The following is a 12,443-nucleotide window of genomic DNA, read 5'->3' as shown; positions in this document are numbered from 1 at the left end:
AGCGTAATGCTAATTATTTCAGGAGAGTTGGGTCCTTCTGGTTGGCTCTTCCGCTATCTCACTTCTCTCTTTGCTCTTTTTTGTCGGAGCTGGGGGAGCTTTTGGTGCAGGACATTTAGTCCAGCTTTTGCTGTTTTGCAGAGGCCTCTGAGCCTTTCTGCTTTTTTCCTCTTTTTTCGCTGTTGGGGACTGGGTGCTGCTTCCTGGGACTGGCTGCTCTGTGTGGATGGAGTTCATGAGGAATTGCCTTGAGTATCTTTTATTTCTATTATATATATACACATATTTACTAGTAGTTTATTAGTATTTTGTTATTTTATGAAACTGTGTTTATCTCAATCCAAGTTTCTCCTTTCCCTTTTGATTCTCTCCACCACTAGGAGAAAGCGGCTATCATGGTTGTACTGCTAGCTCAGGTTAAACCACGACACAACCCATGAATGCTTGCTTTGGGTTCTTACCACTGAGGTGCTGCCCACATCAGCCTGCAGTGGCCCGGACAGAGAAATCTGCACAGAGGCCTCTTTTTCTTCCTGGCTTAGCACATAGCTGGAGCATGTCCACTGAAAACTGAGCTCCACTGTGGAAGTGAAAGAGGTGGGCAGAAAATGACGCTGTTTGCACGCTCCACCTAGGTGCTAATGAGAAGACAGACTGACTACTGAGTTTTCAATATATTTGCTGCCTTAGAAGAGTTTCCTCACCCACACTATAGCTCCTCATCTGAGTCACATGGCCCATACACTACCAATAAAAGTAAACTACCATTTATTTTTAATGAGGAAAACAAAAAACGTGTATGCCGTAATAGATGTTAAATGGCAAAATTCTCAATTGTAATACCAAAATGTATTTTAAAAATCCACAAGACTTTACTTAGAACAACAGAGAAATAAGAAATCTGAGCTAATCCCTGTCAGCTGTTACTGTTAGAAAATTGGCATAACCTAAGCACAGTTCTACTATCTTGTTCAGATTGGATACTGTATTTATACTTTCCAGAAATCCCCTTTCTTTACATGTTTTGTCACAGAGTAAGTGATATTTAGTAACTGAATGCCTAAGAAGGGCTGGGAACTATAAATATTCTGTTCCAGAAAATTACAGGTTTTGTTCCCAGAATGTAATGCTAAGCTAACATAATAATAGCCAGTAAATAAGATAATTTACAACACTCAAAAAATTCACTATCAAAGCCTCTTTGCTTCTCTAGCTTACATAAGGGCAAAGAAACACTTCAGGCTATGCTGGCAAACCATGTATTTCCAAACACATTTGCAGACAAGATATGACAACTGGTTGGGGTTCTTTGTTTGTTTTCTTTTCTTTTTTTTTGGGGGGGTGGGGGTTAAATACAGTAAGAGATTGATCTTTATCTTCTTTGATTTTCCCTGTTTGTGAAGTAATGCGGTTCTATTTTGAGAAGATAAATACTCAGGAACAGGAGAGCGCTCACTTTCTGGGCAGCGTGCACAGTCCGCTCTTTTTGGATTTCCGCTGCTGCACATTGCTCTGCCTTCTGCGACACAGATGAACATACTTCAAAATCTGTGTGTCCCAAATCCTGCAGATATTGGTAGAGTGGGGAATTCTGAAAGAGAGTTAAAAAAGAAAAATGAGGAAAAAAACTCCCACAAAGTTAAAAATCATTCCCTGTTTCCCACAAAACGCAACTGTGAATAAAGCCACCACATAACCAGCAATGAAGGGACTGGAAGCAGCCCTGCAGAGAAGGAATTGAGGATAGTGGTAGATGAAGAATCAGACATGACCTGGCAACATATGCTTGCAGCCCAGAAAGCCAATACCGGACTTTATAAAAAGAAGTGTGACCAGCAGGTTAAGGGAGGTGATTCTCGCCCTCCACTCTTCCCTTATGAGACCCCACCTGCAGTACTGCATTCAGCTCCAGGGCCCCCAACATAAGAAGGACTTCTTGGAGGGAGGCCAGAGGAGGCCACAAAGATGATTAGAGGGCTGCAATACCTCTCCTGCGAAGACAGGCTGAGAGAGTTGGGGTTGTTCAGCCTGGAGAAGGCTCTGGGGAGACCTTATGGCAGCCTTCTAGTACCTAAAGGGGACCTACAAGAAAGCAGGAGAGGCACTTTTTACAAGGGAATGTAGTGACAGGACAAGGGGTAATAGCTTTAAACTGAAAGAGGGTAGATTTACATGAGATATAAGGAAGAAATTCTTCACTATGAGAGTAGTGAGACACTGGAACAGGCTGCCCAGAGAAGCTGTGGATGCTCCATCCCTGGAGACATCCCAGGCCAGGCTGGACGGGGCTCTGAGCAACCTGATCTAGTTGAAGATGTCCCTGCTTATTGCAGGGGGTTGGACTGGATCACCTTCGAAGGTCCCTCCCAACCCAAACCACTCTGTGACTCTACACAACATGAAAAAACCCCAACAGTTAGTAGCAATGAAGTCAAAATTTTGCTTTAATTATCTCCCTTAAGTTTTATCCTGACCATAATGAAAGAGGCTGGAAGAGAGTCAGCATACAAAACTATATGATAAGAAATGAGCATGCAACCAATCAACTTTTCCGATAGCAATTTTTTTTCTAGGTTACCTGATAGGGTTCTTTAGATTATAACTGACATGTTTTCAATAAATAAACTATGTATTTGGTGACATCTTTTAAAATATTATTGTGTGACTCTGGAACACTTAATGATGCTGTTTCCCTAAAGTTTATAAAAACTGCATAGATTATACTTTGAACTGCTTCTACTGAAACAAACTTTAAAACCAGAGCATGTTTCAAACTTCAGTAAAATAAGCCTCAGTGTAACCTGACTAGGTACCTACAGAGGGTTTTACTGAAATGGAAAAACAAATAAGAAATGTAAGGATGGTACTGGCACTTTCTGGCAAAAGGGTATCGCAGTTATTTAAACAAACAAACAAACAAACCAACCCACAAACTTTTTAAGCTGCTGGCTACTAATTTACAAAAAGTCCTTAATTAAATTCCTTAGAGAAAGTATGGAATTCTGACTGCCAGAGCATGGGTTTATCTAAAAATGTATTTTATTTTAGATATTTAGATAGTTTAGATATTTATCTATATAGACTTGTGAAATTTCTTGTTGTCATCTGCCTCAGATATTTAGATTTACTTAACTCTTATTTTTCTGTTTACATGCACATATGTGGCAGTATCTATGATAGATTTGATGTAAAGGATATTTATGCTAACTCACTCCAGTTCTACTCAGGACATGTAAAGAGACTTTGTTTTTCAAGAAAAATCTCTCAGAAATCAGTGTTAAATAGCCTAGTTGGTTAGGGATTCATTCTGACCTCTGAAAAACTTTACCAACATCCCACACTAGTATGAGAACACTAGCAAACTGCATAGGAAGAACACAAACCATTTTAAGAATTAGAACATACTACCAATGAGGTAACAAAAATACTGTAAATAAAAAGTAAGAACTTTACAGTAAATAATGTGCAGTTGTGGAGGTCTGCAGAAACAAAAGAACATCTACTACAAATTGTTACATGAACTATTATTAACTTGCTGGTGGCCCATCTCCTATGGTCATGTACCAACATGGCCCAATCTCAAATGATGGCTTGCCATACAATAAAACCTTGATGCAATCATTCATAGTAGCTGAACAAACTAACTTGTTGCCTCTAGGGATTTTTTTTAAACCCTATCACTAAAATGCTATTTTGAGCACTCTTACCTATTTAAAGCATGCAAATTCATGCTCAGTTTGAGTTACTCACAACAGATTCAGTGTCCAGTCACTACCTGAAACTCAAACATTTGTACCAGCTCAGAGGTAGAGACAATTCCCCTCACCCACAAAGACGGTGATTGTGCAAAGTGCTGGGATAGGTTCTAGTGATTCATTTCCTTGGGGGAATTTTTCCAGTGTGACAACTCAATCCTGTCATTTTTCCAAGTACCCTTCCTCCACGGTTGAGTATTTTTTCAAATATGTCGAAGTCTAATTCAACAATGTGCTGTTCTGGACTGGCTAGAAAGAAGGTATGTTTCTCTCTAAGTAGAACTTTACTGGAATTATTTAATTAAAATGGAAAAGAAATATAATAGACTAGAGTACTTCTCTTATTTAACACACTGATAAATTTGCTTAATAACTTCAGAACAAAACACAGAATATGAATGGATATGCATAACCTTGTTGTCTTAAAACGCTTTTCACCCAGAGCCAGGCTGGGCACTGCCAGCACATCTGGAACACGAGAGGCTGCAGGGCAGCAGGCAGGTTTCAGTCAGAACCAGACAGAATTTTTCCTACTTAGACCAAGACACATAGATAAACCAGTGGGTGAACAGAGAACGTTTTATTCAAAATCATAGTTTTGATGCTCGCTGCAGGCAGGACTCCAAAGAAATTGTATCTCTTGACAGACCTGTCCATCATCTTGGCCATACCTGCCCAGCATCTTGATCATCATCTTGATCACACTTGTCACAAGCAAGGCCAGCCATCATTTGACACATGACCATTCTTGTATTTTATTGGTGCTCACCTACATATAGACACCTGGCAAAATAATCCAAATATCCCAAGGCATTTCTCCACTAGTATCTCAGTGCTTTGGGTTCCACAATGAGAAAATTTTCTAAAAGCTGAGCAAGAAAATTGGTCTAATGCTCTTTAGACTGGTTCCATTTCCTCACAAAAATGGATGATGGAAGGTAGAAAGAAACACAAACAGAGAACCTGTCCACTGAAGACAGAGAGAAGTAGCTAAAATCCCGAATGCTACATTTAGTAAGTGAAATACTACACAGATGTAAAAATGCCCAGTCCTTCCCTCTTACTGGGTATTTGGCAACATCAAAATCTTCCATATAACTGTAAATAGCACATTTTCTACTCTACATAAATGGTAAAAATATACCATCTCTTCAAATGTTAATGAAACTTTAGCCCCTGACTAGGATAAATAATTTTATTACTTCTCATAATAAAGGTAGAATACAGGCACCTTACTAGGTTTCACATAGATGCCTTCTGATTAACTGTTCAAAGGCTTTTACAAGGTCTCATTATGGGTAGATTTGCAATTTTTTAATCATTTTATCATCATTATTATTATTACTACTGCTTGGAACTGGAAATCAGTTTTCTGATTATTGAGTTAGCAAATGATAATGGATTACCATTTAACTTAAACGTTTGTCACATATTCCTTCAAGTAGGTAAGGGTTCTCTTCTTTCAGTTTCTCAGGAAGTATTAAGGCTACAATAATCCTCCTTTAACACATTTCTCTGGCTCCACACGTTTCCTCTTCCCCATTCTTTTCTAAAAGATTATTAGCGGAACTGAAGCACACATTGGAAAACCTCATTTTTTATTAATTTAAATGACAAGAACTATGCTGTGACTAAAATCCCTTATGCTATAAGTAAACCCACCATTGTCACCTTTTCTAAATCCATTAGCAGCATGTAAGATGTGGATAAAGAAAGCACTGAATAAAAAGTGGGTTGAGGCCCTTGTGAAATTAGATTGTTAAGAACCTTAATGAACCAATCATAAAATTCTTCCAGCAACAGTGAGGTCTCTTCTGTAGTGCACTCAGCTTCATATTTTGCTCAGAAAATGTGAAGATTACGCTCCTCTTCTATTACAAATATCACTGATGACATACATACATTAGCCCATGCTAAGATAAAACCACACACTATTTATGTGTTGTATTTAATGTCCTATATACTGCGCAAATTTAAATGATGCTGACAAGCCTGTCATTTGCAAAGCTGTGTGGTCTGTGTAACTCACTGAGCATGTCTCCAACAGTCCGTAGCAAATTCCTCCCATGACATATGTAAGTAACGGCTAGAAAATCCAGTAAAGGAATTTTTAAAAGTTGAAGGGTAGATTTTATGTATGTGAACATTCAAACAAATGTTCCAGTATTATTAAAGAATTAGAAAAATATTAATTATGCAACTACAGAATTGCAGTATGATACAATTAAAATATTCTACATACTGCTTGTTTCAATACAAGAGACAGAGGTATTATACTTAATGCTTACAAATGCTTAATGCTCACAAAGCACCTTCACAAAGCTTCAAAAATAAAAATTAAGTCTCATAATGTGTCTGATTTCTTACAAATTATAGCTCTGAATTTCTAGCTTGCACCCTTACCCAAGCCTCTCACTCCTAAATGCCTTCTTTCCCATAAAACAGATCATATTCTTGCACATGCACTTCTAACTGTGAGAAAAGTTCCTTGGTTTCAACTCATGCTGTCATTCATGTTATAGTATAGTTCATGAATAGTATAGTATATACTATATACTAGTATACTATATATATACTATACTATACTATATATATATATACTATACTATATATATAGTGTATATATATATATACTATACTATATATATATATACTATATAGTATACTAGTATACTATATATACTATATACTAGTATAGTTCATATATAGTATAGTATAGTATAGTATAGTATAGTATAGTATAGTATAGTATAGTATAGTTCATGAATAACACTGCCAGGCTGAGCTGTTTTCACCTGCGAATGTCATGATAGTATTAAAAAAATCTCCTTCTTGGTTGGGGAAAATCTGTCTTTTTTTCCTCCAAATTTTATTTGCTCAAAATCCATGCATTCCTTTTTTCAACAATCAAACATTAAAATAAAAGTAAATACAAGAGCAACTGATTTTACAAAGTTTGTAAAAACATGTAAAAACTTTCTGCAATTAAAATGTATATATAATTTAGACTTGAGAGAAAGCTTTTATGTTAGAATATCAGGTAAAGCAACAGCAAGGTTGTTTCAGTGGACAGAATGAAATGGAAATTTAAAATACAAAATCTCATCTTCCTATCAATACAGCATTGTATTATTCTGGAGGAGTCTATTTCCTTGTATTTTTTAATACTTTCAGCCACTCTGAACTTAGATAATAACTATAACAGTTATTACTACTCATGTTTGACAAGTTCATTTATTTATCTCTAGTTGTCTCTAGTAGAATGACATGGTGATGAATCATTTATGAAGTAGAGAAGAAAAAAAAATTAATAATTCAGCTTATTGTTATGTTACCATCATAGTACTAGTTACTGATGGGAAATACTATCTAAAGCAAGTGAGGATACCAAGCAGGTTTTTTCAGCAATATGCTGTATATATTTCTGAAGTTCCTTCTAAGTTTCTTCTTTTTCTAAGTTACTTTCTGAGTCCACCTAGACACAACAGACAAGCCAGTGAATTTACAGCCAGGACATTTTTTTATTATACTGCTTGTCCAAAATGTGTGCTAGAAACAGAAAACAGCTCCAGGACAGCCAGAACACAAAATGCCATTATTTGTTGGTGCACTTCTTACAGATTAGACATGGAAAAAACCTATTAATAAGTGAAGCAAGGTAGTCTGAAACAGTCAATGTTCTAAGTAGAAATATACTTTCTGAAAATTTTAAGAATTAGGGTTTTCTGGGGACTCAGAAGAGACTGACAACAAAAAACCAAATTATCTTTCTATGACTTTTCAAATTCACTAGTCAGGCATACTGCAAAGCCATTCAATCGTAACTGGACATTTATATTATGGACTAAGTTTATATAAGCTCCTGTTTCCAGAATCAAGAAAGAAAATTCTTTCCTCCTCATTCATAACTACTTGATCATATTTATTTTAGATTCATACTAATAAAAACTATTTCACTCCAATATATATATTTAATTATAACTCTCCTTTTCTCATTGTTGAAAATGGTTGAGTCTCATTCTAGACCCAAGATATATCACACAGTTTAAGAACAGTCCACTAAATTAGTTTTGTTCTTTAACCCCTTCTCAATGCTTATTTTAATGCCACTTGCCACACAGCACTGATTTGGTTAAAAAAAGAAAAATCACTTAAACTGAAGATCAAGCATTGTGTTTGCAACTCTAAGCCTACAGTAAAAACAAATACTACAAAATCAAAACCAAGCTAAACACTAAAAGCTATTCAAGCATATATAAGCTTGTGTATTGCTACATGATGGAAAGGTTGTTACAGTAAAGAATTTCCTAGCCTCAAAAAAGAGCTTATTTTGATAGATGTCTACTCAAATACTTACACCTATTGCAGCCTTGCAAGCACAGATATTGCACTTAAATATGCGAGGCATTCTGTGCACATTCTGAGAAAAACCTTTACAATCACAAATTGGATTAAGACACGGTTAGCTTTCACAGTCCTGTTACAATAGCAGCTGAAAATCAAAGCCACACCCAAATTATTTTTGCTGATGCATCATGAAGTAAATGACTCAGGATTTCTCCATTATAGACAGGGGCTTTCCACACCCGACGTTCTTTACTACGATAAAATTCACTGCCTAGGTAAACCCCTGCTCTAGTTTCCAACCATAGCTAATGCAGCAGATTAACTTTGAAAGTAATATTTAATGACATTGCACAAAATCAGAGGCTTAAAAATCTCTTCTTACACATAGATATGTTTTTCCAAAGCTGAGGTTTCCAATATGCCAAAAAAACTGTGGGAGCTTAAAACACCTCCAAAATAACTACAAGTTACGAATTATCAGTTAAGGAAAAAAGAAGATGAAACATTTCTACCAGCAACAGCAAAGGCTAAGATACGCTGAACAGGTGGTTAAACTCAGAACAAAATAAACAGTACTGAAATCTTTTCCCCCCTCCCTCAGAACACAGCTTGCAAGAAGTTGAGCTAACACTCACAGACAGTGCGATCTTTGTCTCCTGGAAGAGAGCATTCCATTTTTCTCTTCGGTACTGCTCCCATGCACCTGACAGAATCTCGCCTGCCTCCCCGTTTCTTGCCGCCTGTCCCTCCAGGGTGACCCGAGCCGAGGATGAGAAGCAGCCGTCAGTGTAACTGCACCTGTGCCCCTGCACAGTCGCATTTTCCTGACGGCATCAGCGGACGCAGCTTGAAACTTCCCAGGGCTGTGCGATTTCTCCTGACTAATGTGCCTTTCTAACCAGGGGGGAGGGAGATGAGGATGACAGATTGCTAAAGGCTTTTAAAAAGATGCTGCTTGGAAGAATTATTGCGCATCGATCTCATACACAGCCATTAATAAGACTTTCCAAGCAACAGTATTTAAAAGCCTTGGTGATATTCCCCTGGCTGCACCTCCTTCTGTGCTTCGACGGACAGAGAGCCAGGCGCTGACAGGGCTAATCTTAGACAATGACTTCAAGGCAGCAAAAGAGTAATTTAAATTTCCTATTCTGCTTTCACTGCCACAGGAGCACAGTCCTTGGCTTCTCCAGAACTACTGGAGATCATCTGATTTAGAAGAAGGCTCCAAAAACTACTTTGAAGCCAATAATCTATTACTGTTCCTGGATATTTTCTGATACACAATATATATCTAATTCTGCATGTACTCAAGTGTCCCGAAGAGTTAGGAAAGTTTTATAGCCTGTGTGTAGTTCTGTATCACTGGATCTGTGACAGGGGAAACCTCTTTTCTTTGCATTTTCAGCAGGTGGTTGGAAAAGTCTTAGAAAGAAATACTACACACTAGATAAAGCCCTGAAACCCACCTGCAATGGGATCCCTGGATTATTTGCCTGTTCAAAAGTGGACCTGCAATTACAGGTAAAAAGCTGAGCAGGACCTTTCTGACAAGGACAAAGATGAAAAATACCTGAAAAACTGAAAGTAAAAGTGGTAAATGCTACCTTCCCTGGAGGGCAGGGTAACAGGCCAGCCAGGCTCCATATCTGTGGCTTGGGGTGGGAAGTCACCAATCATGCAGGTCACCGGCCTGAACTGACACAGGAAAACTGCTATAGTTTATATCAGTTACTAACAACTCACAGATTATACCCTTTGCTTACATTCAAAATCAAATTAATGAAATTAATGTGTCTGACTGGTAAACTAGTGGAGTATTTCTGAATCATCTTGGAAACCTCTTTAAAATACCAGCTCCAAAGAACCAACTTGTTTATTCACTATAAATTATGTTAATTATGACTCCTAATGACAACACGCCATAAGCAAACATCTTTACTGAAGAGCATCCAAGAAACAAAAGAGACAGTCACATTATAAAGACTAAAAGAAAAGTATAGTGAGGCATTTTTTTTAATTCAGGCGTCTCAAGGAGGCCGATTCATGACTTGAAGTTGTGAGAGCAGTACTACAGTATTAACCCTCCTGTAAACATGATCCCAGAGTAATTAATACAGAGGACTGAAAAAATTTTGGACCAACAGGTCTCAAAATTTACTATGGATCATCATGTATTTTTGTCTTCAAATTTTCTATTAAAAATAAGAAAGGCAATGTGGGTTCACACACTATATGGCCCATACTTGTTCGGATACAACGTTACCGTTATCCAAAAATGCCTGATGAGTTTACTTGGCCTCCGTAACAACCAGACTGTTCTTTACACAGTTTTAAGCTCGCAATTTATTTTCTCTCTGGTATCACCTGCCTCACAGTCACGCGATGAAGAGTACAGCCTGTCCTTTCCTTCCTCTTATCAGACTGCTGAGAAGGAAAATATCAAAAAAGTGTGTCCATCGCTAGTCTAGGTGCCGGTACAGTACACTGCAATTTGCAGCAGAGACATCTCCCCAGGCTGCAGTTACATGGTCAATTTAATCTGCCATTACCAGCAGGTGCAGATGAAGGCTGTAGTACCATTTCAGAACACTGATGGTAATATTTATACAGACAATTGCTGAGAAGGAACAAGTGACTGATCTAATGTAAAAAAAAAAATAATAATAAAAAAAAGAATCCATACTTTTTTTCTTTCTTAGCCAGGTTAGTTTATAGTCTAATCAGCCTCCTGAATAAAGGATCACCCAGAAATCCAGGTGCCAGCAGAAAGAAGAGGATGGGAATATGCTGGACAAGAGGGGTGAAGCCCAAACAGCTCTCTTGGCAACAGCCCACACTTCAGGCAGACAAAGCACAGGCTCAGAACCAGCTCATCACAATGAAAAGTAAACTTTAAATACACAGAGCTGTGTATCTAAAACTGGCTTTATTTCGTGCCTGTGCATAAAACGAGAGTACTACATCTTTAGTCCACCCGGTATTTGGTGAGAAAAATTCTGTTGAAGGAGTACTACTGACACTACCATTGAAGTTGTGTAAATGTTCTTCTGTTGTGTGAATGTTCTTCTTCAGCTGCTTCTTTTTCCTAATTTATAATGTTTGAGACATTATTTTTTAGAATACAACTTTTATAATCCTGATGTTTGACAAAAATCATGTTATTTTGCAAGTCTTACTGTTGTCAGGTTTTAGAACGAGTGTGACTTAAAAGTTTTGTCACAACAAAAAGTTTCTGAGGTTAAGTTTCCTGTGGTTTTCATTTGTTATTGTTTCATTTTTTAAACAAAATAATTTTAGAACAGCTCAATTTGGGCGGAGAAAGCATTTCTGAAAATAAACGTCACTGAGTGTTTTGATAAAAGCTACATTTGGTTTAAAAGGGTTCAGATGAGGATTTGAACATCTCAATTTAGCGACACACCAGTATTCTAAGCAAAAAATACTGTATTTTAGACATGTTTTACTATTGTAGGAGTGCAGAGAACACATCAGCTAAAGGCTGTTCTGTATATAGCTGTATTATGCTGGGAAATGGTGTTGCCTCTTGCTGGAATCTCTCTGAAATCTTACAGGAATCTGTATATCAGAATATTATATGTAGGCATCCTTCATATCCCTCAGCACCAAGCAGCATCTTGGCTCACTGCCTAAATATGCAGCAAGAGTTTTCTTTCTGAACCTGACATTTGAATGCATTATGACGTTGCCCAGCATTTCCTAAGCACTTTTGTCCCACATCCCTCCTAAACAGACTGCACCACTTCTACTTCCTCCCAAAACGGGCCAGACCCACTGTTAGGGAATAAAATTATCGATTTTAGAAGAATTTTTTTGAATCCATGCCTGACCCTCTGCTATGGGCAACTGAGTGACAAGGAACCTCTTTAACACCCAGTGCCATGTAGTTGCCAGCTCTGCTGAGCCCTGGTGCCTCCTTTCTCTCTCAGTATGGCATGTTGCTGGTAAAGCACTTCTCCCCTGTTTTCAGGACTCATTTTTCACATTAACTTCTTTCACTACAGCAAGATGACAAAGAACCCAGACCATGTCTCTTCAAACTCTGGAAAGGGTAATTAACTTTCTGTGCATATTCTTCCCCAATTATGGGAAGATGACTGCTTGAGCAAGGGCTGGCTATGAAATGAGAGCACCTGTTGTATATTCCAAATCTTGGTTCAGAGACTGTGGGTTCCCATTCTAGGTTCAGTAGAGCTGTGTTCAACATTTTACACAGATACAAAACTTCTGAATTTGAACACGAGATTTTTGACCCTTTTTGCGTTCATCCCCAGTCTGTTTCCTTTTTAAAAATAATAACTCATGAGTTATTAAAGCAAT

General features: G+C 37.7%; 1 protein-coding gene across 8 annotated transcripts in view; it reads right to left on the bottom strand.

Annotated features, from left to right (window-relative positions):
• VEZT (vezatin, adherens junctions transmembrane protein) overlaps positions 1 to 12,443 on the bottom strand; it is a 68,437-nt gene that overhangs the window by 51,486 nt on the left and 4,508 nt on the right. For 7 of the 8 annotated variants that reach the window (XM_065043029.1, XM_065043066.1, XM_065043039.1 and 4 more), the window contains exon 2: positions 1,457 to 1,591. In XM_065043029.1, the coding sequence (XP_064899101.1) occupies positions 1,457 to 1,591 (135 nt within the window). Of the gene's footprint in view, positions 1 to 1,456; positions 1,592 to 1,986; positions 2,083 to 12,443 lie in introns of all 8 variants that reach the window. The other variant, XM_065043074.1, reaches the window with a different exon arrangement.

The sequence above is a fragment of the Columba livia genome, chromosome 1 (assembly GCF_036013475.1).
Source record: "Columba livia isolate bColLiv1 breed racing homer chromosome 1, bColLiv1.pat.W.v2, whole genome shotgun sequence".
Classification (NCBI taxonomy): Eukaryota; Metazoa; Chordata; class Aves; order Columbiformes; family Columbidae; genus Columba; species Columba livia.
This window is presented reverse-complemented; position numbering and strand designations above follow the sequence as displayed.